The following is a 27,066-nucleotide window of genomic DNA, read 5'->3' as shown; positions in this document are numbered from 1 at the left end:
AATGCATAAATCACAAATTCCCTTTAAAAATATCAAGAAATTGAAAATAGGGAAATGACGGTCGACCAAACCACGGCGGGCGACCGCAGTGGCTTAGAAGGTGAAAAATAAAAAGATCCAGCAAGGGCTCGGCGGTCAACCAACCCTACGGCCGGCGACCGCGGAAGATTGAAGCGGAAAAATAAAAATGACCAGAAAGGTCGCGACGGTCGACCGCGACACCCCGGTCGACCGCGGACGTCGGGAAAGGTCTTTTAAGTACCCTTCCGCGAGCCATTTTCTCACTTCGTGACTTGATTTTCCCTTATTGTTTTTCGTGTTCATCACTCCAATGGGCATTTTAGATCAAGAAACTAAAGATTAAGTGGTTTTTAGGTAAGATTAATCCATCAATCTCACTCCATCTCTTGTTTCCTCATTTTTCTTCTAGTTTCTCTTTGTAAAATCATTTTCTCTTTCATTTCTTCCACTCTCCTTCACCTTCCACCTTTGAATCATTGTTCTTTCGTATTTCCTCACTCATTCACCACTCTCTTTCTCTTCGTCATCCATTCCCTCACTCAAATCCGAAATCCTCTCTCTCTCTCTCTCATTCCTCTCTTCAAAACCCTAACCCTAGATCAAATGGCATCTTCAAGGAAATCTATTATGCAAAAGGGAAAGAGGCCTAAGGCTGAACAACAAGAAGTCTTTCCCACCGAATGCTTCTCCAATGAAAAGGCAAGAAACAAATACAAGACTCTACAGGATAGGCCCGTCAATGAAAAGGCAAGAGACAAATTCAAGACTCAACAGGATTAGGCCTGTCATCTCAGGGAGAAAGGTGATTCTCACAGACTTCAATGCATACAAGCTCCTTGATCTCTTTAACGAGCAAGGATGGACAAGGTTTTTACTGCATAGCTCCTTGATTTACCTTGAGTTAGTTAAGTATTTTTATTTTAATCTTGTTATATCTCATGGGGAGTATTGATGAATAGCTACTACAAAGGGGAATTTGGGCTTAATGTCTCACAATCCTGCAATCTCATTGATGCCCCAAATGATGGAAGAAGGATTTTCTTCTGGGGTAAAGATGAAATTGAGAAATATCCCTTCACTAGGAAAGAGGTTTATGAGACTCTAGAAACCGTCCCCCCTCCAGGGGAAAGGTTGAATATCCAAGCAAATCAAATGAATCATCAAACTAGGGTGATTCACAAAATAGTGGCCTATAACTTCACCCTTAGAGCAGAAAATTTTGAGGCAGTAAAGCCATTCGAAGCTTTCATGATTCATTGCATCATAAAAAAGATCAAGTTGAATCGAGGATTTATTATCCTAGGAAATATGGATGAGGAAGTCAAAAGGGGCCAGGAAGGATTACCTTATGGGAGGAAGGATTACCTTATGGGATGCTTATCACGAGGCTACTAAGATATCATGAGATGGATCTTACCGATGCCTTCTCCAGGAAGATGGACCCAGTGCTCAACTCTACTACCATAACTCGGATGGGAGTTAAGGAAACCCAAGGAGCAGGTAGTAGTGGAGGTGGTCCCAGTGCAGTGAGAGATGAGGATATTGATGAGGCTATGAGGGAGGTTGAGGATCAAGCTGAGCAGCATGAGGATGCCCCTGCCACTGGAGACCATCATATGAGCAGCTTGTTAGGGAGATGGGTTATATGAGGACAGAGCTAGGACAGCTTCTAACCAGCTTTACTCGGGCCGAGACTCAGAGGGTCGCTGATCATACACAGCTAATGAGGGCTTTAGCCACTGGCAGGAGAGCCAGAGCCAGAGAGCATGTTGAGCTTGTACAGGCCATCACAGGGAGTCAACCTCTCTGATACTACACCAAGACTCCACCCCGTAATCAGCCTCCTCCTCAGGTCTGATGGATGTACCAGCATCTTTTTTATAGCAGATGCACTGTTGATTGATATGTTAGAGATGATATACTCTATTGCTGCTAGGTCATCCTGTTCATTTCAGTCTCCTCTTGCCCTGGATGGCCGTTTGATTATGGTTTATATTTTCTTTGATGGTTGGTGTTTCTTGCCCAGTGTGGGCTTTATGTTTGGATGTACATGCCCAGGTTGGGCTTTATGTATGTATGTATATGTATATCATCTTTAAAAATAATCAAATAAGAAAAACAGTGATATACACCTATAACGAAAAATATGTGATTTCTCGTGGACATTATTCCAAGCCTGGGTAACAGCCGTCTACACTAAATATATATATATATATATATATATATATATATATATATATATATATGTGTGTGTATAAGAATATGATTTTCTGTATGTATGTATATGTATATCATCTTTAAAAACAAGTAAATAAGAAAAACAGTGATATACACCTATAAAGGGAAATATGTGATTTCTCGTGGACATTATTCCTAGCCTGGGTAACAGTCGTATATATATATATATATATATATATATATATGTGTGTGTGTGTGTGTGTGTGTATAAGAATATGATTTTCTGTATGTATGTATATGTATATCATCTTTAAAAATAATTAAATAAGAAAAACAATGATATACACCTATAAAGGAAAATATGTGATTTCTCGTGGACATTATTTCAAGCCTAGGTAACAGTCGTATACACTATATATATGTACAAGAATAAGCAAAAGTGTGAATACCTAAGTTATAAATTTTAAATAAGATACGTAAAACTCAAAATAATGATCATTGTACAATCACGTTAATTCATGAAATTAAATAAACTAGAACTGAGAGACATGGAAAAATAAATAACATTAACTTAGATTCAATGGGCACATAAAAAGTTTTCAAAATTTAACTCAATGAGAAGTTTAGTTTAGTAACTCTGGAAAAGTGTAACAGATAAAATGTCTTGTTTTCAGGTTGTATTCCTTCCTTTCTCAGATAGAAATATGCTCTCGCAAGTCAGGTTTAAATTCAAGGCAGGTGATGGTACCCTATTCTCATACTTTAAATAATTGTTGACTTGAACGTGTATGATGGAAATTTGTTAATGAGTATGAGATTATCGATTGATTGTATTGTAGAAACGTGGAATAGTTTTATTTTTCGTACGAAAAGTTATTCTCATGCTCTATTATGCTAGTAATAATTAAATGTGAATCCCATGTTATTTTAATATAATGAAGGGTTGAAGTAAAGACATGGTTTAAACTGATAAGAGAAGAATGATTGATAATCGATGCCAATATACTGGCAAAAAAAAAATCATTAGCATGAGGGTTATATGGTGGTTAGAGCGGAGGACGAGTCTTCCAGGAATCACAAAATTCATTAGCATGAGGGTTTTAGCCCCTTTGTAGTAAATGCATCATCTTATACCATGATGTCAAGAGGCAGAGCGGTCAGTAAGCGCATCGTAAAAAGTCCCCCATGCCCACTACCTATAGACAGAGGTAGTATAACGTATTAGTGGGCAAAGTAATAGGCAATTAGTGAGCTGAAGCACCTTGGGAGAACTATCTCGTGTTTCATATTTCATATCCCATATCTCATGTTTACTCTTCCATAACTCATGATTTGTATTTATATTCCATGTTACTTATCACACTATTCATGTGAAAATTTTCCTTATTCCATTTATTTCTATCCCATAATCTTTTAGTTATTGCTGTTAATTTACATTTCCTAATGAATTCAATTTATGAACCTTAATTTAATAATTGGTTACTAGTAATTGTTTAGAATACCGAATGAGTTTGCATAGTTCTGTGAACTAAGACCAAAATCCCCCACAGGTTTCACAACATTGGACGACATTGAGATAAATACAAATGAGGACGTCTAGAGATAATGCGTTGAGTGGAGAATGAATGAATAATGGATGGCGGTCATCGTCACCCCTAGGAGAGACTATCTTATTTCTATTCTATGATACGGTTGAGACATTTTAATTCCAATAGTAGTTGAGTATCCCAAGTGGAGGAGATAAATCTTTTAATTAAGGACTATCTTAGTTGAATGGTTATTCTCATTTATGTTCAAAATTAAATGACATGTTAGTTAGAATTTCTTATGTGCATTATTATATATTTAAAAAATTTCTTGGTAGATTTACTACAGATTTTTGTGTTCTCTTTGTGGTAACGGCCCGATACAGTTTTGGGTTGTTACAGTCACGGTCAACCCCCTGGCAAACTTCGGGATCTCAATTTTGAGACCGACTTCCCACCATTGCGAAGCCTTCCAAACAGCATGTTCTTGAGTAACCCTCCTTGGCGTGAGATTGTGGAAAGATTTCATTAAGTCAACTTCGCTCTCATTCTCATTTTTATAAGAAAGGTTTTCCGACAACACGAGTCGCTGGGACTTGGGATAAGTCTTCAATTTGTTTTCACAATTGTGCTACTTCTTTACTCAAACTTCCTCCGTCGGCTGCGTCAAGTGGCAAATTCTCGACTTTCTCAAGTGCCATGGAGATCAGAACGTAGGTTTCGATACAAGATGGTTCAATCTCGATAAGCAAAGAATTGGAAGCAAGAAACATGTACAAACTAGCAAAAATCAAATGGCGAAGCAAGAGTAAAATCCAAGTGCTCAGAAGCGGAAGTGAGGGCAGCACATTTTGGCATTTTGAATATTGATAGAAGGTTGACGGATCTGACAATTGTTGAGGGAGGTTCGTTAAATGTGATTCGTTGGCTGAAAGGTGGGGTGGCTCCTCCGTGGAGATTTCTTTCCATTTTTTATGAGATTGAGGACCTAACTGTGGGGTCCGCTATCGGCTTTCAACATGTTAGAAGATCGGCAAATGATAAGGCAAATGCGCTAGCTAAGCGTGGTGTTTCCGGTGGTTCTATTATGTGGTTCGACCACCTTCCTCGCTGAGGAGGGGTTTTCTCTGTATTTTGTTTTTTCTTCGTTCCTGTTTCTTTCTTTCTTCTTTTTGTATATATGGGTGGTCCATCTCGGCCTCCTTTTTTTTTGCTATGATATATATTTATTGCCATTTCAAAAAAAAAAAATCCAAGTGCTCTAAGGTGCTGTAAAATTCTACTAAATTATGACCAGAAGAATAAACAAAATCTCGTTAAAAATTCGTCTAAGTGGCCTTATATGAACTTATACATCAAAAGAAGTCAAGAGACTTACATTTGCGAGAGCATTACAATTCCCGCTGCAAAATAATCAGTCAAATTCCAATGCATTGTTTGTCCTCAGCACACGGAATCTGAGAATATGTTATACATAGTTGTTGGAGGTCTTGAAGTAAGCTTTCCAACCAACAGAAGGTTTGTAAATTGGAGCCTTGAATAGAGAGATATGCCTATCTTAAGATGACCGATTTCTTCTAGACAGGTGCAAAATTCTAAGCGAGTGCAGAATTCAAAGAGTCAGAACCCAAGTGTTGGGCTACACAAGGCCGGCCAAATGACCCAAGATTGGTCTAGGATGAGCAAAGAAGCCCACATGTGCTAGATGAGGTTTTTAAATCTTGGGCTTCTTCATAGTGATTTGGCCCTGTCCATCTTGTTGTACTACTTATGGGCTCGACGCATTACATCAAATACTCTGTCACTCATATGTTAAAAAGTCATAACATGGCTAACATACCTCTGCACCATAAGAAATAAAGATAAAGCAATAGAAATAAACTTCGACAACGATATTCTTGTGCTTTGGTGTTAGTTTGGCTACACGGAATCCAATGAGGATAGGGGAGCTAATTATATAGCTAACTAGATAGGGATGATTTTGCTTGAGATTTTATAGAACTGAATTTATTTTATTGCTGATTCAGAAAATCCAGCAAGTGTTTACTTAAATTTTTCCACTGAATAATGACATTAAACTAAAAACAAAGCAATGTTGCTACCTTAGGGCGAATAATACGATCCATCTCCAGCATAATATCTTCTAATAGGCAGCCTTCCCCATGGTCTTTGTAAACAGAAAAAAGATGAAATGCATGTAATAAATCATATGTACGTGGATATGTTGAGAAGGGCTCACACCTAAAGACAAATACCAGAATTGGTAATCAGTATATAATAAGAATAACAAGAAGAAAATGCAATAGTACACAACTAGTATTTGAAAGTTGAGGCCTCACCAGTCGTGGAAAGCACCAATCAGACCCCTATCATAAATAGCAGACAATGTATTATTCATATGTGTAGGTACTACATTCATCACCCACATAGGCAAGCTGCTCAGGGCCACAGCAAATCCACCATAGTAGGCATTCATGTCCAAGACATTTCGAATTTCTGCTGGATTGATACTCATCAGCCTCCAGTAGTGATTAGCTTGGTCTCTCCAAAACACGTTATTTAACTTAAACTTCTCTAAATTGATTCCTGTTTAATATAAAAAGTTAATGAAATGTCAAAATGAATTTATGATGCCTTGAATCCACAAGTATAATCCTGTCATATATTTTAAACTTGTAATACCACTTATACAAGATAAACCAAAGATCTGTAGGAGCACATATTTCATACCATTCCGCAAAAAATTGGATGACATTGACAAAGTATCATTACCAGAAAAGGTGTTCATCTGCACATATAATAAGTAAGCCTAAATTTCTTACAAGCTTAAAACTAAAATGTGGTTTATTTTAGTGACTGAAGGAAATGGTGGCTTAGATAAAAGGAAAACAACTTAAGTGGCATCTGAAGTCCACTTTATATCTCATACTTAAAAAAAGATCAGGATTTAGGATTACTAAGTTCGCCATACTAAACATGATGCACCGAAACGTGGGAAAAGGAAAGTAAAAAGACACATTTTCCATTTCCCTACATTGTTTGTATGCCATTTACTGTTAACATGGCAGTCCTCGTCAGTGGTAAATTTTCCAAATGAAAGCTCGTTTGCACTGTTTGACTTTCCTCTCAAATCAAGAGGAAAAGGACAGTAAAGATATGGGAATCTAAATTCCATTCTACTACTATATTTCATTGACGGACCCTATAGATAATCCCAAGGATAAGCTCAAGGACCAGATTCCTTCATAGAGAATCTAACGTCAATTGCTGACACTCAAAAACGACATTTTTCATAGGAGTAAAGTTCAAATATATCAATATTGGTTGTCATACTAGCTGAAGGCCAAAATTATTCCAAATGGGTATAGCAGAGGATTTGTATTGCTTGTATCGGCGATATGCGTGAGTCATATTATACGAATTCTCATGGTCCCAAAACTCGAGCTATACACGATGTTTCAACCATGTATTTGTGTTTACTTTTATCTTTAATGACTTCTAGCATATTTAAACTAAAAAATGTGACTTGATAGTTAACATCATTTATTAGATTTGTATTATGCAATATTGTGCTTGTCTATCAATTTTTTCTTTTGTTTCTATTTGAACTAAAAGTGTAGAAACAATTATTTAACAAAAAAATGAACAATAAAATCAGTAAACACTAACATAATGGCATAAATACTAATAGATCCCACATTAAAAAATTACAGTAGGAAAATAACATAATGAGTAAAACAACAAAGAGTAAGTATATATACACACATGAAGAATAAGTATACGCAAAGGTATGTAAATTATAATTAACGATGAAGTGTCCCTCTATTCTTGAGGGGTAATTGTAAAATTGTGTTAGTATGGCAATTTTGGTGGAAAAAATACAATCTGGGGTGTAGAAGAGTTGGGAGTAATCCCCTCAATTAGGACTTGGGTTGCTTAATGGCATTGGGGTGCTGGTCGCCCTTCAAAGATTCTAGATCCAATAGCTAAAGCTTGAGAGATTCATTCTTTCGCTAACGTTACCCAGTGTGAGTGCCCCAATCCAGTTGATCCTCTTGACATTGATAACCATTGATCTTTATACCCTCGGATGGTTCAAATTCTGAAATTAGATTTTTCTGGCACTGATGGTTTACGATTCTCTACCATGTATATTTCCAAAGAGTATTACTTTAGCTAGGTTAAAACCTTGTGCAGACCAAAATGACAGAGATCAGAGAGAGGACGAAAGGAAAGAAAACTGTATAAAGGAAAGGATACGTATATAATAGAATACAGATAGGCACAGTGATATGGGTGTTACAATCGAGGAAAGGAATAGTTGAGGTTTGTAATATTTTCCTTCTGCTTTTGAATTGGTTTCGGGTATACCCATGCCAATTCACTTTAATATTTTGTAATCACAGGATGGGACCCCTGGTTCCGAATGATATTTGAATATTAATGAAATTTGTCAATTTTCAAAAAAAAATAATTAACAATGAAGAGACACAGCAATAAATTCAGAACATTAGTTTACATCTACCAAAAATTATTAGCAGATGTTCTCAGAAAAAAAAAAAGCAAACATTATACAGAACATGAGCAATGGTTGGTGCTAATACCACCATAAATAATGGACAAACCTATATTCTCAAGACTCTTTGGATATATGGAAAGGCGTTCCAGTCTGGGAGGAAGTTTCTGAAGATTAGGGTTATTATTTCTTAGCTTTATACAGTTCTTCAATGGAGTTTTCCATGACGTTTTTGTATCATCAGAAACATCACATATATTCAATAGCTTGTTCTCTGCATTATGCAGTTGGCAGGACTGATTTTCTTCTTTAAACCAAATTGCGGTCTGAACCTTCTGAGCAATAAGCTTCCAGCACATTGCTGTAGTCAGGTTTATCAGCTTTTCCCACACCATTGGAAAATCTTTATCTTTTCTATAAGCAGGTGGGGCCGAGTAAACAAAGTATCCAGTAGGGCGCAAAAGACGATCCACTTCTTTGAGCAAGATACCATCTGTGGAGCACAAGTACAACAAAAATCAAGAATTAATAATTGTGTTTATACTTTATACCATAAATTCTCAAAGTTATGCAGTTTGGTGGTTCATTAAAGCATAGAGGCTTTAGAAAAAGAGAAGCCTAGGAATAGTATGTCCAGAGTTAAGGATGGTAATAAAGCTGGGCATACAACATAACAGAAGGATCTTCTTATCATTGAACTACGACAATGGTTGCTTAAAGGTTATTAATGTACAGATTTTATGTAATTTCCGCAATGAGAAGGATCTTATAAAAGGTATTTTGAATGAAATAAAATAATTATATGAGGAGAAATCTATACAGTTTTCAATTGAAACTACACTATTACATTATCTTTGGTAAATTTAACATAGGATGGAAGAACAGCACTAACAATAACTGAATCACAACACTAATTGCATATGTGAAAAGAGTTATCATAAAAGGTAAAGAGTTGCTGCCTATATGCATAAAAGGTAAGAGTGAGAGTGGGATGATTGTGTGCAGCCTAAATGCATAAAAGGCAAGAATTGCAGCCCATCTTTGTGCTGTTTGTATGGCCAACCTTCCACGTCCGGTTGGTTATGTGATGCTCATCCATGTCACAAATGAGCGGCCCAGTGCACGAGGCTCCCGCCATTACTGAGTTCCCCATACTGTGAGAATCTCGAGTGCTTTTGCGAAGAGCTCACTATATGGGTTAGCCTGCAACTCACGATAAGAAAGTGAGAGCCACAATATCTCCTGAATCCACTGGATTTATGAAAGAAGCAAGGTTTTGCGCTAGGTTGAGCCACCAAGCAACGATTGAGCACGCTAGCGCAAAAGCCGTTGCGCGGTAGCTTTCCGTTTTCTTGTTGGTGATGGAGAGAAAAGCCACTCGCCCTACTGTACGCAGCCTTACCCCTGCTTTGCAGAGAAGCTGTTTCCGTGACTCAAACCCGTGACCACCAGGTCACAATGGAGAAACCTTACTGTTGCGCCAGGGCTCCTCATCCATGTCACAAATATCTCCAATATTTTCAAAATATCATGTTTTTATCGCAACATTTTGATGGAACAAAAAAAATCCTGAAATAATCCCGAGATTTTAAAAATGTAGCGATATTTTCATTTTTATCATAAAATACTGCAATCATATCAAGATATTATCCCAATATTTTTACGATATTTTTAATTAATATTTTCCTTTAATTTTATATATATGTATAATAATTTTATTTTTATTGTTTTTTCCTGATATAAACCCAAAAAAATAAAAAAATTTATGTATCCCGAGATTTTCCCTTGCCGAGAAATTCCCAATAACAATATTTGTGACATAGCTGCTCATATATGTGAAGATGAGAGTTAGAGCCTATTTGTGTGGCTTTTATGATGCCATAGTACTGTTTGTGGACTGAGAATTGTGCTGACATACCTTGGAGACCCTCTTCCTGCCTCGTTTGTTCATGGCAGTTGGTTGCTGCCTGTACGTGAATTTTAAGATCTTGGTATTCTATATTTGTTGCTGCCTTGACCGTGGATTTTGTGATGTGTCTATTGGTTGCTGCCCTCTTGTGTGTTCTACTAGTGTTGCTTTGTATGTGTAGATCAATGGTATCCATTTTTTAGGATATAATACAAAAGAGAATGTAAATCTAGTGTTTCCAGCATCATGGAGATTTCAGGTATGCAGCTTACCTCTGTAAAATTGAATGCACCCAATTATTTCCTATGGACGCAATCCATGAGGTAGCATTTGGTACAAATTGTAAGTTGAAGTCTTCGATTAAGAATGTACTGGAGACTCCAGTGAAGTATGATGAATAGTTGGGCGAAATTACCAGATCTTGACTGGGTTGTGGAATAGTATGGAAAGCACATGTTAGTGCTAATGTGATGTTTCATGACAGGACCAAAGCAGGATGGAAAACAATACATGAGACTTACTCTTCAGATGAAAATATCTCTAAGTGTATATGAGTTATTAGAAAATATATGCTTCTTTCAATAAGGAAACAAGAGTTTGGGTGAGCATTACAGCACTCTTCGTCGTATTTGAGAAGAATTAAATCTATATTAGCCCTTGAAATCTGACTTTCGAAAGGAAGCAAGATGAATTTATTTCTAGTCTTAATCCAGAGTACCATTTAGTAGGGCTGCACACGCTTCGGACCGGATCGGTTTAGGAAGTTTTTTTGAACCGAACCAATCATATCGGTTTGGAGAAAATCCAAACCATAACCAAACCGATCGGGGGTATAACCGAACCAAACCAAACCGATTTTGACCGGTTCGGTTCGGTTTGGTTCACGGTTTATTCGGTACAAATCCAAATCAAGTAGTTAAATACATTTATCTATCCCAAAAAAAAGGTTTATCTATCCGAATCGACCATCAACAGTATGCAACAAGACCGGCAAGATCTCTAAGTAAGCTCTCTCTCTCTCTCTCTCTCTCTCTCTCTCTCTCTCTCTCTCACGAAACAAAAAATGAAGAGACCCCTCCCTCTCTAACCCTAATCGAGGGCCTTATAAAGGGGATGATATATTCGCCCCCACCCCCCCCCCCCCCCTTTTCTTCTCTTGGACAGCCCCTCTAAGTAATTAGGACTATTCTTTTTACACTTCTAAGGGGTGGTCTAAGGGGAAGGGGTGAATGTATTTTTTACTTTTGAATACAAGGAATTGATATAGACACACCTCCCTTGTTTAAATCACCCCTCCTCTATGCAAATGAAATAACTCACCTTAGATTTGATAATGACACAAAATCAGTTAGTCTTTTCCTCCATTTCTCGGTTCGGTTCGGTTAATTTTCGGTTTAAAAATCTAAAACCGTGAACCGAACCGATCCCATCGGTTCGGTAAAATTCTAAACCGTGACCGAACCAATGCCGAGAAAAACCGAACCGAACCAAACCGAAAGGCCCGGTTCGGTTCGGTTTATCGGTTTGCCCGTTTTTTTGTGCAGCACTACCATTTAGTTCTTTAGGGCATGTTTCGCCGCCAGGAATTTGTTTTCATGATAAATCGGCATCTCCCAAGTGGAGAAGAGGCTGAAATCCCGAAAAATCAGGAAACCAAGTCCCGTAAACACTAGTTTCCGGTGATGAGTTAGTGCTAAAAATCCAGAAAAGGTCATTCTGGTTTTTAGTAGAGTTTTCCTTTTTCCGGATTTTTAGCAGCAACTCATCGTGTTTCAAAGATTTGGTTCCTTTTTTTTAGGGATTTCAGCCACTTCTCTACTTGGGAGATGCCGATTTATCATGAAAACAAATTCCAGGCAGCCAAACGTGCCCTTTCTGTGTTGCGATTTCCAAGCCCTCCTTGCATCCCAGCATTGGAGATGAGTCGAGTTTGCCTTGACACCATCAATTGGCAGAAGTGGTCTAGGTAGAGGATGGGTGGTATTGTCAGAAGCTGTGGTCATGGATCAGGACGGGGAGGCCAGAGTGGAGGTGGAGAACGTAGTAATAGGAAGTGTACACACTATCGATGAACCAATCTCACATCAGAGAAATACAGAGACAAGTTTGGAAAACCTACATGGGCTAATCAAGTATCCATTACAGTTGATGGGGTAATGTTTTTCAGCAAGCACCCATTGAAAATCAATCACACAGTTCTACTATTGGTGATACACTTGTGAACTCGCAAGAAGAAATGAGAAATTTTTGAAGACCAACAATCGGTGAATCATCCTTCAATCACTACCACATTTGACTAGTTCAGATATTAACTCTCTTCTTTTTTCCAATCAATTTTCTCCTTGGATCAGTGACTCATGAGCTTCTGACTACACGGTAGGTTTGTTTTTCATCATTTGGTAAGTCTATTCATAATTCGTCGCCTGTTACTTTAGCCACTAGTTCCTTAGATTTTTATAATATGTTGGGGAACAGTTTACTCTACCGAGCCTCTTCTTTGTCTTCGGTTTTACATGTTTTAAAATTTAATTTCAATTATGAGTAAACTAACCAAGTCTTTCAATGTTTCTAAGAGAGTTTGTCTCTTGTTTTGTTTATCCCCAAATTTCATTTGAAATTATTATCCGTGGATAAATTGGCAAAGTCTCTCCATGTTTCGATAAGAACTTGCACCCATCATTCAATTGCTAGTTTTGTTTCATTTCATAATTTGTCTCCTTCGTATCAAAGTACCACATTTTCCCTTTCCTTTTTATACCCAAATGAGGCACTTTATCATGTTGGATGGAGGAACGTTATGCATGATGAAATGTTTTTTTTTTAATAGCAGAAGCTTTCATTAAAAGGAAAAAGACCGAAGCGGTCTAAACGAACAACGGCCATAAAAACAAGGAGGAATAATTCAAAGAGAATACAATGACAAGAAGCGCCCCCGCCCCCCACCACCACACACACACACACACACACACACACACACAAGGGAAGGAACCTCAAGGAGGGAGGAAATCGAACAATTCCACACCCTCCTTCAACATCCCCTTCCTTGCTAATCTATCGGCAACCCCATCGGCCGATCGCCTAATATGGATGAAGGATGTACTTGCTTAACCAACCCTGTCTAGGATCTCATCAAAAAAAGGAGCAAATCTCCAAGGATAAGAATGGGAGGCTTTAAACCATCTAATTACATTGAGGGAGTCCCCCTCAACCACCACTTTGTTTAGACCTTCATTCTCAAGGAACTTTATTCCTTGATGTACAGCGCGTACCTCTGCTTCATTTGCATTTGCAACTCTTATGGGACCCATGAATGCCCATCTAACTGATCCAAACTCATCCTTAGTACTCTTCCAATACTAGAAGGACCTGGGTTTCCCATGCTTGATCCATTAAAGTTTAGTTTCAATAAGCCTTGTGCAGAAGGCTTCCATTCTTCTAGTATCTTAGGAGCCTGTACTGTCTCATAGTAGATCTCCTTCCACCCATACCATAGATCGTAAGCGGATATAAACCTGAAGCATGGGAAAGTTCGCACCCAGGAAATGGAAATGGCAATGATCTTATTAGCGATAAAATGTACCCCCTTGGAATGACCCTTAACTATACGTGCATTCCGCTCTTTCCACAAGAACCATATTGTAGCTAAAAGGGAAACATTCCAAAGGATTTTCCCTTTCTTCCTTCAAGGAGCATTAGACCAACATTCTAGTAGTTTTATGATCTTAGAAGGGAACACCCAAGATATACCAAATTTAGACAAGATCATGCTCCACATATCTGTAGCCATCTTGCAATGTATAAAATATATAAAAATATGGTCCACCGATTCCCCTGCCACTAAACATAGCACGCAATGATCGATTATCAACATCTCCCTGGCTCTCAAAAACTCTATCGTTTGTATCCTACCAAGCGCAATGATCGATTATCAACATCTCCCTGGCTCTCAAAAAATATACAATATGTATCCTATCAAGGCAAGCAGCCCAAGCGAAGGCACATGCCTTGGGTGGTGCTTGGATACTCCAAACTTTGGCAAATTTGAAGAGCCCAGGGCAAGATACGAGTTGATGGTAGAAAGACTTGATAGAGAATTCCCCACTCGAGTTCCAGATCCAAATCCTTTTATCCTCACTTGACAGTTTGATGTACCACCCTTCGAGAATCTCCAAGAATCTGCCTACCAACCCCAGTTCCATCAAAAAAAAAAATTCCTTCTGAAGATCGGCTTCCATATCACCTTGTTATCTCTATGCTCAAAGTAATCCTTAACCAACGCCTCCTTATTAGAGGCCACTACAAACAGCTCGGGAAAAAATCTCCTCCGAAGGCAAGGGAAAGCATCATTTATCAATCATGAATATGATTATGCCCCCCTGATTAAGCCCTAAATCTTCCTCCATCTAAGAACCTCTGCCTGAATCTCATTATGTCTCGCCACACCGTCACCTAGGACATCTGTATGCATGATGAAATGGTTGCACTTAAACAAAAAAAACGCACGAGAACGAATTGATTTTCTTACAAGAAAACATGCAGTTGGTTGTAAATGTGCTTGTATTGCTATTATCTCGTAGATGAAATAGTTGAGAAATTGAAGGATCAATTGTTTGCTAAAGGTTCTATACATACCTTTGGCATTGGTTATGCAAAGACCTTTGCTCAGGTAATTATCTCTATAGCTTTGAATGCCTTTCATCGTGAGGAAAGCATCATTTATCAATCATGAATCTGATTATGTCCCCCTGATTAAGCCCTAAATCTTACTCCATCTAAGAACCTCTCCTTGAATCTCATTGTGTCTCGCCACACTGTCACCTAGGACATCTGTATGCATGATGAAATGGTTGCACTTAAACAAAAAAAAAGGCACAAGAACTAATTGATTTTCTTACAAGAAAGCATGCAGTTGGTTGTAAATGTGCTTTTATTGCTATTATCTCGTAGATGAAATAGTTGAGAGATTGAGGGATCAATTGCTTGCTAAAGGTTCTATACATACCTTTGGCATTGGTTATGCCAAGACCTTTGCTCAGGCAATTATATCTATAGCTTTGAATGCCTTTCATCGTGATGATCTGCAAGAAGAGGTGTATATGGTACCATCTCTAGGGGTTGTTATTCAAGGGAATTCAGATAAGTTTTTAAATCAAAATCTATCAATAGTTTGAAACAATATCCTCCAGCTTGGCTTGATAAGTTTGGTCCAATAAATACCAACTACGGTTTTTTCAAAGTCGTGTAGATCATACAATATTGATTTGCAGACAATACAGTAACAATGTGATTCTAGTAGTTTATGGCAATGATATTATTACCACTGGTAATGATCAATAGAGCATTGATGCTTTCAAGAAATATCTACGAGAACACTATCAAACCAAGGAATTGAGTCAGTTGAGGCAGTTTCTTGGAATTGAAATAGCAAGCATTAAGCACGGCATCAACTTATCAAAGAGGAAATGTGTTAATGACTTCTCAACTCAACTACGCAACTCAACTAAGCCTTCGTCCCAAACTAGTTGGGGTCGGCAAATGTGTTATTGACTGGTCAAAAAATAGATATGTTAGAAGCTGGGCATATTGATACTTCTATGGATCCTAATACTCTAAATCATGAGGACCACGCCACAATGGACATGGCCCACCAAGTGGATGAAGAGGTTCTACACAAACTTTGACACCCTAAGGAGATCAGCTTCGCTCAAGCAAAAGGCTGCTAGGGAGCTAGAGAGGGAAGCTAAGGACAAGGCATCTATGTGATGAAGCTCCAATGGATTGCTAGTGCTGTAATTGTCTCTTTTAACTCAGCATTTCCTAATATAGTTTACAATTCAAAACCAAATTCTACAACACAGATATGGAAAATCCAGAAAAAGGAACAAAAAAGTATGGACGAAAATTGAGCACCATACATCCAGAAGGATCTAGGATTTACATTTTATATAATCTTAGTCCTGAGATGCCTAATATGGATATGGATTCAGACATAGATAAGAATAGAGGAAATATGACCCAACATTGTCCGAGATCTACAACACGGATGGTTAATAAATATTAATTCCATGAGATAAAAGTATAAGACATAAGACGTACATAAGAGAAAAATTAGAAAAGGCAAAAGATCTAACTTAACAATGGAATAATGTATTGAATATAGGATATATAAGCATAACATTTGCATCAGTATTCTGTTATATTGTGTAATGCAGTGCAACTAGATAGCTTAGAAGTACTAAAAAAATAAGTACAACAGTTGCCTTGATTCATATAGACATGAAAATACAAAAGAAATTATTGCACTAGTCTCACATTCAAATTATTAGCATGCCCCAGATTACCATTTTCATGCCAATCAACACGACATCGTGAACAATGAACCATATCAAAGGAATTTGCAGGATACGGTAGCTGTTTTGTGGCTAAAACGGAAACCATTGCGCCAATTCCTCGCTCTAAAGCAAATTGAATCTGATTTTCATGGCCATCTTTGGGAGCAAAGGACATCGTCTGTATATCTAATGGAAGAAGATAAGCCGCAAAGCTAGAAACACCACAACCCACATCCAAAACTTGAACTACCCCTGCCGTAACCAGATCACCTGTCTCATTAGTTGTCATGTTTCCTAACCTGCATTCATCATAAAAAAAGCCAGAAATGTTTCACAGCTGAAACAAAAACACACAAAGATAATAGGATCCCTCTACAATCATTAGCAGAATGAAGTTCTGAAGAAAAAGAACATGATTCCGTATAAACAGAGCACTTAAGGGATTAATGCCATTAAAGATTGCTTAATCTAACACCAGGAACAAAGAAACTCAGAAATCAGGTGTATCTATTTTCAGCACAAAAAACTGCCATGAATTATGATTTATTTGATTTGTACAGAGAAGCTTGAGTACATACCCAGTTGTCTTTGCTATGAGAGAAGTAGCCAAAGTTAGAGCTTAAACAGTAAAGATGTGATATGTAATATTGAAGGGTCTCAAGATTGATGCAGTGTGTTCAGTTTATGGGAATGGTTACAGTTTGATTTATATGTTAAGGAAGTTAGCCGTTTTATGCCAAGTGAAAACCAACTGCATTTACCATTTCGAAAATAAATTTCTGATAATGATGTTGACATGGCTTATTGGTGACTTCAGACATAGACAAGAGATGGGATGAGGACTCTGAACCATGGTTCTACATGTCGGTTGAAACAAACACAAAACGGCAAACATGTTTCCATTTCGATTCCCACTGAAATGAAATCCTTAAGTTGACATATATAGATTTTGGTAACGTTTCGTTTGGGTTGCTTCCTCACATATGGTACAAATGCATGGACTACTAGTTGATTTAACGCATTTACACATGGATTAGTGCATGAATTTTCATTTGTCATCGATTTATGATTTTGAAAATTAGAAAAAATATATTTTAGAATAAAACTAATCATAGATGAATGTTACTATCTAATTGCCATAATTTCTGAGTATGTATTTGTGCTTATTCTAGTGTTTCCTAAAGTTTCTTCTGAAATTTTCAACATTTGCATGCATTTTCCTAGACTTCCGTGATTTTATAGTATTTCCACTGAAATCTACGAGCATGCTACAGTAAACGTAAATTAACTAAGGGGAGTGTCTTAAAACCCACTACTTCGTTGACACAATAACTAGAAACACTAAAAGTAGTAACTTTCCAACCATTTTCTGTTTTAAATCATAATTAGGAATTTATCAGTTCTAGTGGCCACTGATGAGCGATCATCAAACTCATAGTCATAGACACTAAATCATTTATTAGAATACCAAACTCATAGGCAATAAATCATTCATTAGAATTGGAGACTTAGTGTGGATTGAATAGGAGGGTTCTGATATTTTTCTTCCCTTGTGATTTGTTTTGTTCGGTTTCCTCTCTTTATTAAGGTGGGAAGATTTCCCTCAGTTCCTTAACTTTGTAGAAAAGGCTTGACGATGAGTTTGATTCCCATGAGCTCCTAAAATCCTGGGGTGTCTCACGAACCCTCCCGGTTTGCACCAAGATGGCTTCCGGGTTAACAATTAATTTCTCGAAAAGCTCTATGGTGGGTATCAATCTTCAACGTGGAGAATTTTTTTAAAAACTCGCAAAATCCTGGAGCAAGTAAGGAGGCAACTTTGCGAGCAAAAAATGGAGCAAGTAGGGAGGCAAGTTTCTGGTTCAAGGAGAAGCAAGCAGGGAGGCAAGTTTGCTCGCAAGAACCAGTTCCCTCGGCAAGAGCAGAAGAACAGAAAAAAGAGAAGGATTGAGCGCATGGGGGAGAAGAGAAACCGTGAAAACCTTGGTGATTGGAACTGCTGCCACTGTGGTTTTCACAACTTCAGAAAATGAGTGGAGTGTTGGGGTTGTGGCAAAATTTGGTCTTCTAGGGATAAGAACTTTGAAAGATCGAGGGTGGAACCATCTGTGGAAAGTCAAAATATGCAGTCGAATTCGAATCCTTTATCACAGCTTATTGTTATGGGAGATCCTGATAGCCGGGATGTGGTGTCTCTGGCATCTATCAAAGGTGCTCTTGGAAGTTTGTGGGGAAAGATCCGAACGGGATGGTCAAGCGACATCCCGGTCCTAGAAGAGTGGCTTCAGAGAAGAAACGTTTCGGACGGTTTTGTTAAGGTCTACAAAGTAGATTTATTAGAAGTGATTATTGTCCAGGATCCGAAGGTGAATGTGGTAGAATCTCAAATGGCTTGGGCTGAAGCGACTAATTCTCCGTTTGTGGAGATCTGTACCTGGTCGAAGAAGTTCGCTTGCATGGAGTCAGAGGAATGGTGGAACATTTTAGGGATCCCTCCACAAGCCTGGTGTGTTGAAAACTTTACCAAAATTGGTAAGAAGATTGGTCGGGTGGTAGAGACAGATATGTCATGCAAGTCGGGTAGGGGTTACTCAAAGGCAAAGATCCGGATTGTTACAAGTGGAAACTGTCCGGTGGTACTGGCTATCCCTGTGTGTATTGAGGGTGCAACTTTGTGGGCCAAGTGCAAGAAATGTGAATCCTCGACAGTTGGATCTCTTGGGGCTGGCCGGACGAACGATTCCATTGAATCGGAGTACTCGGAGGATGATCTGGTAGACGATGGATTCTCTCTAAGCACCGAGGGGTTTTCGAATCCGCAACCGGAGATGACGACCGTGCACGATAGAATTTCAGATGTCGGTGCATCTTTAGAGGCGCAGGATAGAAACATGGTGCAATCTAGCAACTTATTTGATTTTCAAAATCTTTATCCACGTGTCGTCCAACCTATGGCGGTAGATGGGCAATCTCTACCCTGTCAGTCAAACGATCATCATGTGGCCACCCACTCTTCTGACGCGTACGGAACCTCTGCAAATGACCGGTTATATCAAGCTGATGTTAATGCTATACCGATTATTCCCGGTAATGTAGATCCCTGTACCAATATGCGTCAGTGGATGGGCTTTAGCGATTTTGGTTTTGTGAGTGACTCTATGGATCAGGCCGCTGGGCCGCTTGATGGGACCGTCCGGTATCGGAGGTGTGCTTAGAGATGATCTTGGAAAAGTCATATGGGCATATTGGGGCCCTATTGGGATTTCAGATGCAAATGAGGCCGAGGTACGAGCCATTCACTATGGTATAAAGCTATTATCAAATGATGACCTTGCTAAAGTTGAAATCGAGGGGGACTCGAAGAATGTGATTAGATGGATTAGTGGATCTCACTCAATCCCATGGAGATTTTTTGCATGGTTTGATGAAATACAAGACATCATCGGTGACTCTCATATACAAGCCTATCATGTGAGAAGATCCGCAAATGGTATCGCCGACAAATTAGCCAAGGATGGGGCATCTAAGGATAGCATAGAGAAATTTGATTTCCTCCCTCCTTGCTTCTTTGTTTTTTTTGAGTTGTAATTCCCTTTTGTACATTTTCTTGGGCCCCTGGCCCCTTTAATATATATAATATACCTACCTTTCAAAAAAAAGAATTGGAGACTTAGTAGTTGTTGTGCTACTACTGTCATATGTTTAAACTAGTAAGCAAATTGCAACAAATCAGGCTAGCATATAAATCTATATCAAAATAAAAAAGAATCAGCTCCATGTAGACTATTACAACAAAAAAAATTAATGAGAACTCTTGAAAAGTTGCATACAATTAAGCAAGGATTACCTTTGAATGTACTCAGTTGCCCCATGCTTGAAATGTGTACCACCACCTGGGAACCACCACAGTTGGTCTTTTTCATGCACCCAGTTCTGTCCCCCCTTGACTTCGGCGAGATGAGTATGATTTACATTGCTACGCCACACATAATCCCTACTAGTCGGCCAGTTTATTGGTAACTTATAATCTTTTGGCGGGGGAACCAAACAAAACAATTGCTTCTCGGGTGGAGGGCAGTGCCTTTCAAGTTCTTCCTTATTGGAATGATTTAAGTTTGGCAACAACTCTTTTATGTAAGACAGGTCATGGCAAGGGATATACTCATTGTACATCAAAGGGCATACATTCATCCCAGTTTCAGGTATCAAAATTGGTGTGCTTCTAAATGTAAGAGCAACTCTATTTCTAAACTGAAAAATACCTGCAATTTGTACAAATAATGGGATTTTTCAAATATTCAAAGACATCAAAGTTTCAAAAGCATATTCAAACAACTTCCACTGTTTTCTTTTTTTATTCTTTTTTTTTTTAAACAGAAAGAGAAAATGACGGTTGTAAGATAACTTTGAGTGTGGTAGTGAAAACTAGTAAAATTTTCAAAATTTTCAAAACTTTGAATGCTTGATTTTGAAATTTAGTAACAGGTGAGGGTGTAAAGAGGAATGCGGAAATTTTTAATTTGACTTGGTGAGAAAGATGGAATGTGACAACCGAAATGAATATTGATATCAATGGCGTGGAAATCTAAATACCAAATAAGATGATGAAAGAACTAACAGGCAACAATCTGTGATTATGAAACAGGGTACAGGTTAGATAAAATCAGTATAAATGAAACATTAATAGAGTGATAAATTAACACAGAGAGATCCAAATAAGATTGTGAAATCAGTATAACTGCATCAATATAACGAGTCTAAAGAAAATGATATAAGCACCTTCATAAGATTAGTACAAATGAGGTGATTAAATAGTGTAAGCAGATCCAAAAGATGGTGAGATTAGCACAAGCAAATATGAGTAAGATTAGCACAGATGAATCAGTGCAAAAAAAAAATCATGAACGGGGGGGGGGGGGTAAATTTAGCACAAATAAATCTTTGTTATTAATGAAATCAAAGGGTTAAGGCCTTCCCTGTTCATAGAGATGACCGTCAAACCGTGGGCGTGCGAATGAGAGTAAGAGAGGAGATTTGGGTGGGTCGTTACCCTGTCTGATGACCGTGAGATGGCGTTAAAGCCGCTGCCCCGGTGTGAAAAGAAATGAAGAAAGGGTGAAGTAAATGCTTAAAAAAAGAAGAGTTGGTGAGAAAATGCTCGAGGAAGAAAGAAGGCTTGTTGTGGTGGTTTCTCTTGTGAGAAATTGTTCTTGTTCTCGTATGAGAAAGTTGTTTTTTTTTTAGAGGATGCTTGAGGTGATTCTTATAGAGGGAAAATGCGTAAAAACTAACCGTTGTAGAAGATCTCCTTCCTTAGATGTGAAAATCTCCATGTGCGAGGGTTAGGGTTTCTTTTGGTAAGAAATCAAGTTCAAAACGACCGTTGAAAGAGGACATCATGGCAAGGCAAGGTGGGAATGGGTTTTTGGCAGTCTTGAATGGATTTGGGGCGAGAGTTTTTGTGCATCTGAGGTTTGGATTTTGGAAATTTCCTTTGGGGGATGAATACGTATTTGGAAGGGCGAAAATCTCATTTTTTGGGTTGAGGGGCATGCCTTTGTAAATTTGAAGGGATTTATGGGTGCTTCAACACTTAAAATGAGGGTGGCATGGGCGGTAAATAATGGGAAAAGCTAGGTCATTTTTGCTATTATTTAAAAGGGTTGCAAATGAATAAAGATTAAAACTATGTGCTTACAGGTAGGTACGATTGTGTGCACAATTCCATGCATTTTGTTAGAAAAACTAAGCTGGATCAAGCTGATATAAAGCGGATTGTACGGAGGGATTAGCATGAGAAACAATATGTCTGGGAGTAGGCATAAGTATAAAGGACCAACAACAAGCTTCATATTTATAAATTAACGTACATATCTAATTTATTATATTTTTTTTTTAAATTATTTTACATGCAATATATGCAATTACATATAATATTGTAAGGTACATAAATTTTTCAAATATGAAAATCAATAACTGATTCTAGTGAAACCAGCAGCAATAGCACATCAAATTTTCAAATATGAGGAGATTTTATTTTTCTTTCCTTTTTTATTCCTTGTTTGGTTAGACACAACCTGCTTGTAAATTGATTTAAATGGCATTTATAATTGATCTTTCCATTGACACATACAACTCAACTAAGCCTTTGTTCCAAACTAGTTGGGGTCGGCATAGAAAATAATTGACACATATATGAGAATTTTTAAATATTTTCAATCCATAAAATCAATTAACAATATAAATGTTTTCTTTTTTTAGCAGTGTTATGATTTTAAAGAACCATTGCAGTCCTTTATAAAATAATTACTACTTTCTTTTCAATTATCTTATCTGATTTCCAGTTTGATGAAAAAGAAAATCGTTTGACGGGTCAGGCTTTGGTTCAATTCAAGCACGACTGGCTACTCCACCAACTGTGTCTAGTCGACCACTTCTCGAACCAGGTGGGATTGGTGAAGTCCATGATTAAACAAGGCCTAACAATACCAAGTTTTTTTTGTATGGAGATTTCATATTTCAATGAAATTCTATTTGTGACAAAAAAATAAGCCAGATGGAATTGGCCTAACTAGTGGTGATCACATATCCAAACATCAATTCTTAATTTCAATTAAATATGTGGTGTAATTCTTTTTCATGGTTAATGATAGCAGTTTGGATCCCTTGAGCTGAGTCACAGTAAGAAAACCTGTGGCGGAGCTCTCTATCGCATCATATGTCCCTCAATGACCTGCTCATGGTGTGTTGCTGGTGATTTCTTGTATTTTTGGGTGGTCCAAGCAGGAATTCAATCCCACCTTTATTATTATGTCTTTGATTCTGGAAAGTGTTCTTGGATTTAACCCTTACTACCTTCCTTTGCATTAGCATAAATTCTCTTACGCGGTGATGGAAACCCTTGTCTTTGTAGGCTCAATCATTTCCTTTTGTCCTTGAGGTGAAAAGAAATTTTTCAAGACTATGTTTGGAGGATCTTTCTGCATCCTATTGCAGAACATTCTCTAATTTTATTTAACACAGAGGTGGAGATAAAAAGCACAGCATCTGTCATCAGTTGTCGGAAGTCTTAACTATGTTAAGGGGAGCCAAGGATTTGGTTGTTCCACAAATTGAAGCTCTAAAGTTGAGTAACCAAATAAGTATAAAGCACATGGCCCAAACAATTCCTCTAAAAACGAATTTTGAATTATTGTATTCAGCACTTGGCCTTAGTGGTTTCTCTATGGCCTTTTTTCACGAATTTTGGGACACCATTCGATGTAAGTACAATTTTGTCTGATGAAGGTACAATTTTGTCGATGTAAGTACAATTTTGTCTGATGAAGGTAAGGCTCTTTGTAAATCGTGCTGCTCTTAGGAGTTGCGGTATCAGAGAGAGAGAGAGAGAGAGAGAGAGAGGTGTTCTTATCATTGATGATAACATTCTTGCTGTAGCGACTAACGTCACTAACCAAGAATGGGAAATTGGGGGCATTTTATGATGCACATTCAAACAAGAAACAAGGAAGAGATACAATCACTCAGAGCTCGGGAAGATGCATAATTATCCTCTTCAATTCCAAGTACTACTTTCTCGCTGTCACCTCTAATCTACCTCTAATTCTGATTCCATTCTTCCATTGTCCAATTTGGATTTACCTATTGTTTTGAACAATGGAAGAGGATTTGTACTTCTCATCTCAACTACCACTTTATTTCTTATGAGATTCTTCTTGTCATTGACACCCACAAGTCCTTTCCTTCAGCTGTCAACTGTGTTCGAAGCTCCATTGGAGAGAAGAAGAGAGAAAGTAGAGAGAAAAGAGCATAGAGAAGGATGTTCTTCCCCTTATAAAGTATTATATGTGTGGGTTACACGTGAAAAGTCAAGATTACCTTAATAGGGTATGTGAATTACACTGCTTCATCTAACACTCCCCCTCAAGCTGGAGTGTAAATGTCATACAACCCAGCTTGGCACACATATCATTCAACTTCGCTCTGCATAGCGGTTTGGTAAATATGTTAGCCACCTGGTCTCCTGATCTAGTGAAAACAGTACATATTTCATCTTTCTAAATCTTCTGACGAATGCAGTGGCCATCCACCTCAATGTCCTTCGTTCTTTCATGAAAGACTAGATTCGAAGCAATATGGAACCTTGCCTTATTATCGCAGTATAACGATGCTGGAGACGAAGAAGGCAAGCCAATCTTAGACATAAACAATTTCAGCCAAGTCAACTCTCCACATGTATGAGCCATAGTTCGATACTCTGCTTTGGCACTGGATTTTTGGTACTAAATTCTCTTTGAAGGAAGTCCTTTAATTTTAGTATACCTTCCCCGTCACTTCCAGTGATGACAATATCATCAACATAAACTACCAGGAAACTGTATCCACCATCAGAGGCTAAAAAACGAGCGTCTATTGTACACTGCGTCATGCCAAAACATATAACTGCATCGCTGAATCTCCCAAAACAAGCTCTAATGCTATGTTTGGTTGCTCATTTTGGGGGGGTTGTAGGAGTTTCAAATGCTTGAGATCTTCCAAAGATCTTCCCAAAGCATGTTTGGTTGTCATTTAGAACTTTGACCACTAGACAACTTCTAGACATCATTATTGCTTTTTATCCAAAGTTGCGCCTACATGGCGGGGATTTCCCCCCCATAATCTAATCCCTTTTTTCACCAAAATGGTGAAATTTATGTGGGGAATTAGGAGAAGATTCTTGTCTTATTCTTTTTCTCTTTCTCTCTCTTCCCTTTCTCTCTCTTCCACCCTATATTTTGATAACGACGCCCTACATCTTCCTCTAATTTTCTCGCGCAACCAAACACTACTCACAAATCTTCCTCCTAATCTTCTCCCCATCTTCCATGCTTGTCTAATTCTCTTTGACTTCTTCTTCTCCTAATCTCCCAGCCATCTACAAGCAACCAAACAGAGCATAATAGACTGTTTGAGGCCATAGAGTACCTTACGTAAACGGCATACAGATAGTTGCATCTCTCCCTGATATTCACATCCAAGGATATCAAAACACGCACAGAGGGAATCTTCGCAACAGGGGAGAAGGTCTCGATGTAGTCAACCCCAAACGTCTGAGTGTACCCCTTTGCAACCAAACGTGCCTTTAGGCGTTCAACGGACAAATCTAGTAGGTATTTAATTGAGAATACCCACCTACAGCCAACAGGCTTAGCACCAAAGGGCAGAGAAACTAACTCCGAAGTACCATTGGAATGGAGGGCGGTCATCTCAGGGTCCATGGCAGCACGCCAACCTGGGTGAGTAGAGGCATCTGCAACAGAACGAGGTAAAGTAACCGAATACAAAGCAGAAAGAAATGTGCGATAAACAGGAGAAATCCGACCATAGGAAACAAAGTCAGTGATAGGATGAGCCATAGTGTGAGAATGAGTACGAGATGCAATGGGAGAAGTAATGAGAATGGGAGGAACATCCAATACCTGAGGAGCCACTGGTGATCCATCAGACTGGGAATGTGGATGGTCGGGAGGATGGCTCGTAGCATCAGATGGTTGAACGATCTACTGAGGGCTACGAATATACACCTGGAAAGGAGAAGGGAAAGGAGCCACCAACGGAGATAAAAGGGGAAGAGGAAGAGGAAGCCCATGTCCTGAATTGGGTAAGCTGCAGAGTCAGATAAGAAAGATGTAGTCTCAAAGAAATTAACATTGGCAGAGATATAGACCTTACTCAAGCAAGGTTGTAGCATCTATACCCCTTCGGGGTTCGTGAATAACCAAGGAGCACGCAATTCTCAGCACGAGGATCTAATTTGTCCAAGTAAGGGGATAAATTGTGGACAAAGCAGACACACCCAAACACTCGTGGGAGGAGGAAATGGGTTCGCAGAAGGATGTAAAATAGAGAAAGGAGTCTGACTCTGTAGGACAGAATAAGGCAGACGATTGGCCAAAAAATAGGTCGTGAGGACATAGTCACTCTAATAAGGCTTAGGCACCTTCATATGGAACATGAGAGTGCAAGCCATGTCTAGAAGGTATCGAAGTTTCCACTCAGCTACACAATTTTGCTGAGAGGTGTAGGCACAAGAGGAGTGATGAATGATATCACGACTCTACAAAAAGGCATGAAATCCGTTACAGGAAGAAAAATATTCCCGGGCATTATCAATGCGCAAACCACCAAGGAAGCAATGATATTGGTTAGAAGTTTATGAATAGAAGGTACGAAAAGCATAAAACACCTCAGAACGATCCTTAAGTAGAAAAATCCAAGTCATACGGGAATAATCATTCACAAATACCAGGAAATACCTAAAGCCGAACAAGGATGTGGTCTGAGTCATCCGACAAGGACCCCAAACATCGGAATGAAAAAGATCAAAAAGTCGAGAGACAAGACTAACAACACGAGAAGGAAACAAAACATGTGGTGTTTACCCAACTAACATGACTCACATTAAAAGTGACTAACGGGACTGGAAACAATGGCAGTACGGTGAAGCTACTCCACAGGAGGGTGGCCTAAACGACAATGCCACTGAAAACTATCAACTGAACGCAATGCAGCATCAGTACAACCACGATCAAGATAGTATAGGCC

General features: G+C 38.5%; 1 protein-coding gene across 3 annotated transcripts in view; it reads right to left on the bottom strand.

Annotated features, from left to right (window-relative positions):
- Nucleotides 1–27,066, bottom strand: part of LOC143853195 (putative methyltransferase PMT7) — a 49,542-nt gene that overhangs the window by 16,938 nt on the left and 5,538 nt on the right. For 2 of the 3 annotated variants that reach the window (XM_077362936.1, XM_077362935.1), the window contains exons 2-6: nt 20,330–20,744; nt 16,492–16,781; nt 8,351–8,734; nt 6,065–6,311; nt 5,828–5,966 (exon numbers count right to left, since the gene is read on the bottom strand). In XM_077362936.1, the coding sequence (XP_077219051.1) occupies nt 5,828–5,966; nt 6,065–6,311; nt 8,351–8,734; nt 16,492–16,781; nt 20,330–20,744 (1,475 nt within the window). Of the gene's footprint in view, nt 1–5,152; nt 5,524–5,827; nt 5,967–6,064; nt 6,312–8,350; nt 8,735–16,491; nt 16,782–20,329; nt 20,745–27,066 lie in introns of those variants that run through there. The other variant, XM_077362937.1, reaches the window with a different exon arrangement.

Source organism: Tasmannia lanceolata, unplaced genomic scaffold, assembly GCF_043159265.1.
Source record: "Tasmannia lanceolata isolate RefF3 unplaced genomic scaffold, GAP_Taslan_0.1 ptg000019l, whole genome shotgun sequence".
In the NCBI taxonomy this organism is placed as follows: Eukaryota; Viridiplantae; Streptophyta; class Magnoliopsida; order Canellales; family Winteraceae; genus Tasmannia; species Tasmannia lanceolata.
This window is presented reverse-complemented; position numbering and strand designations above follow the sequence as displayed.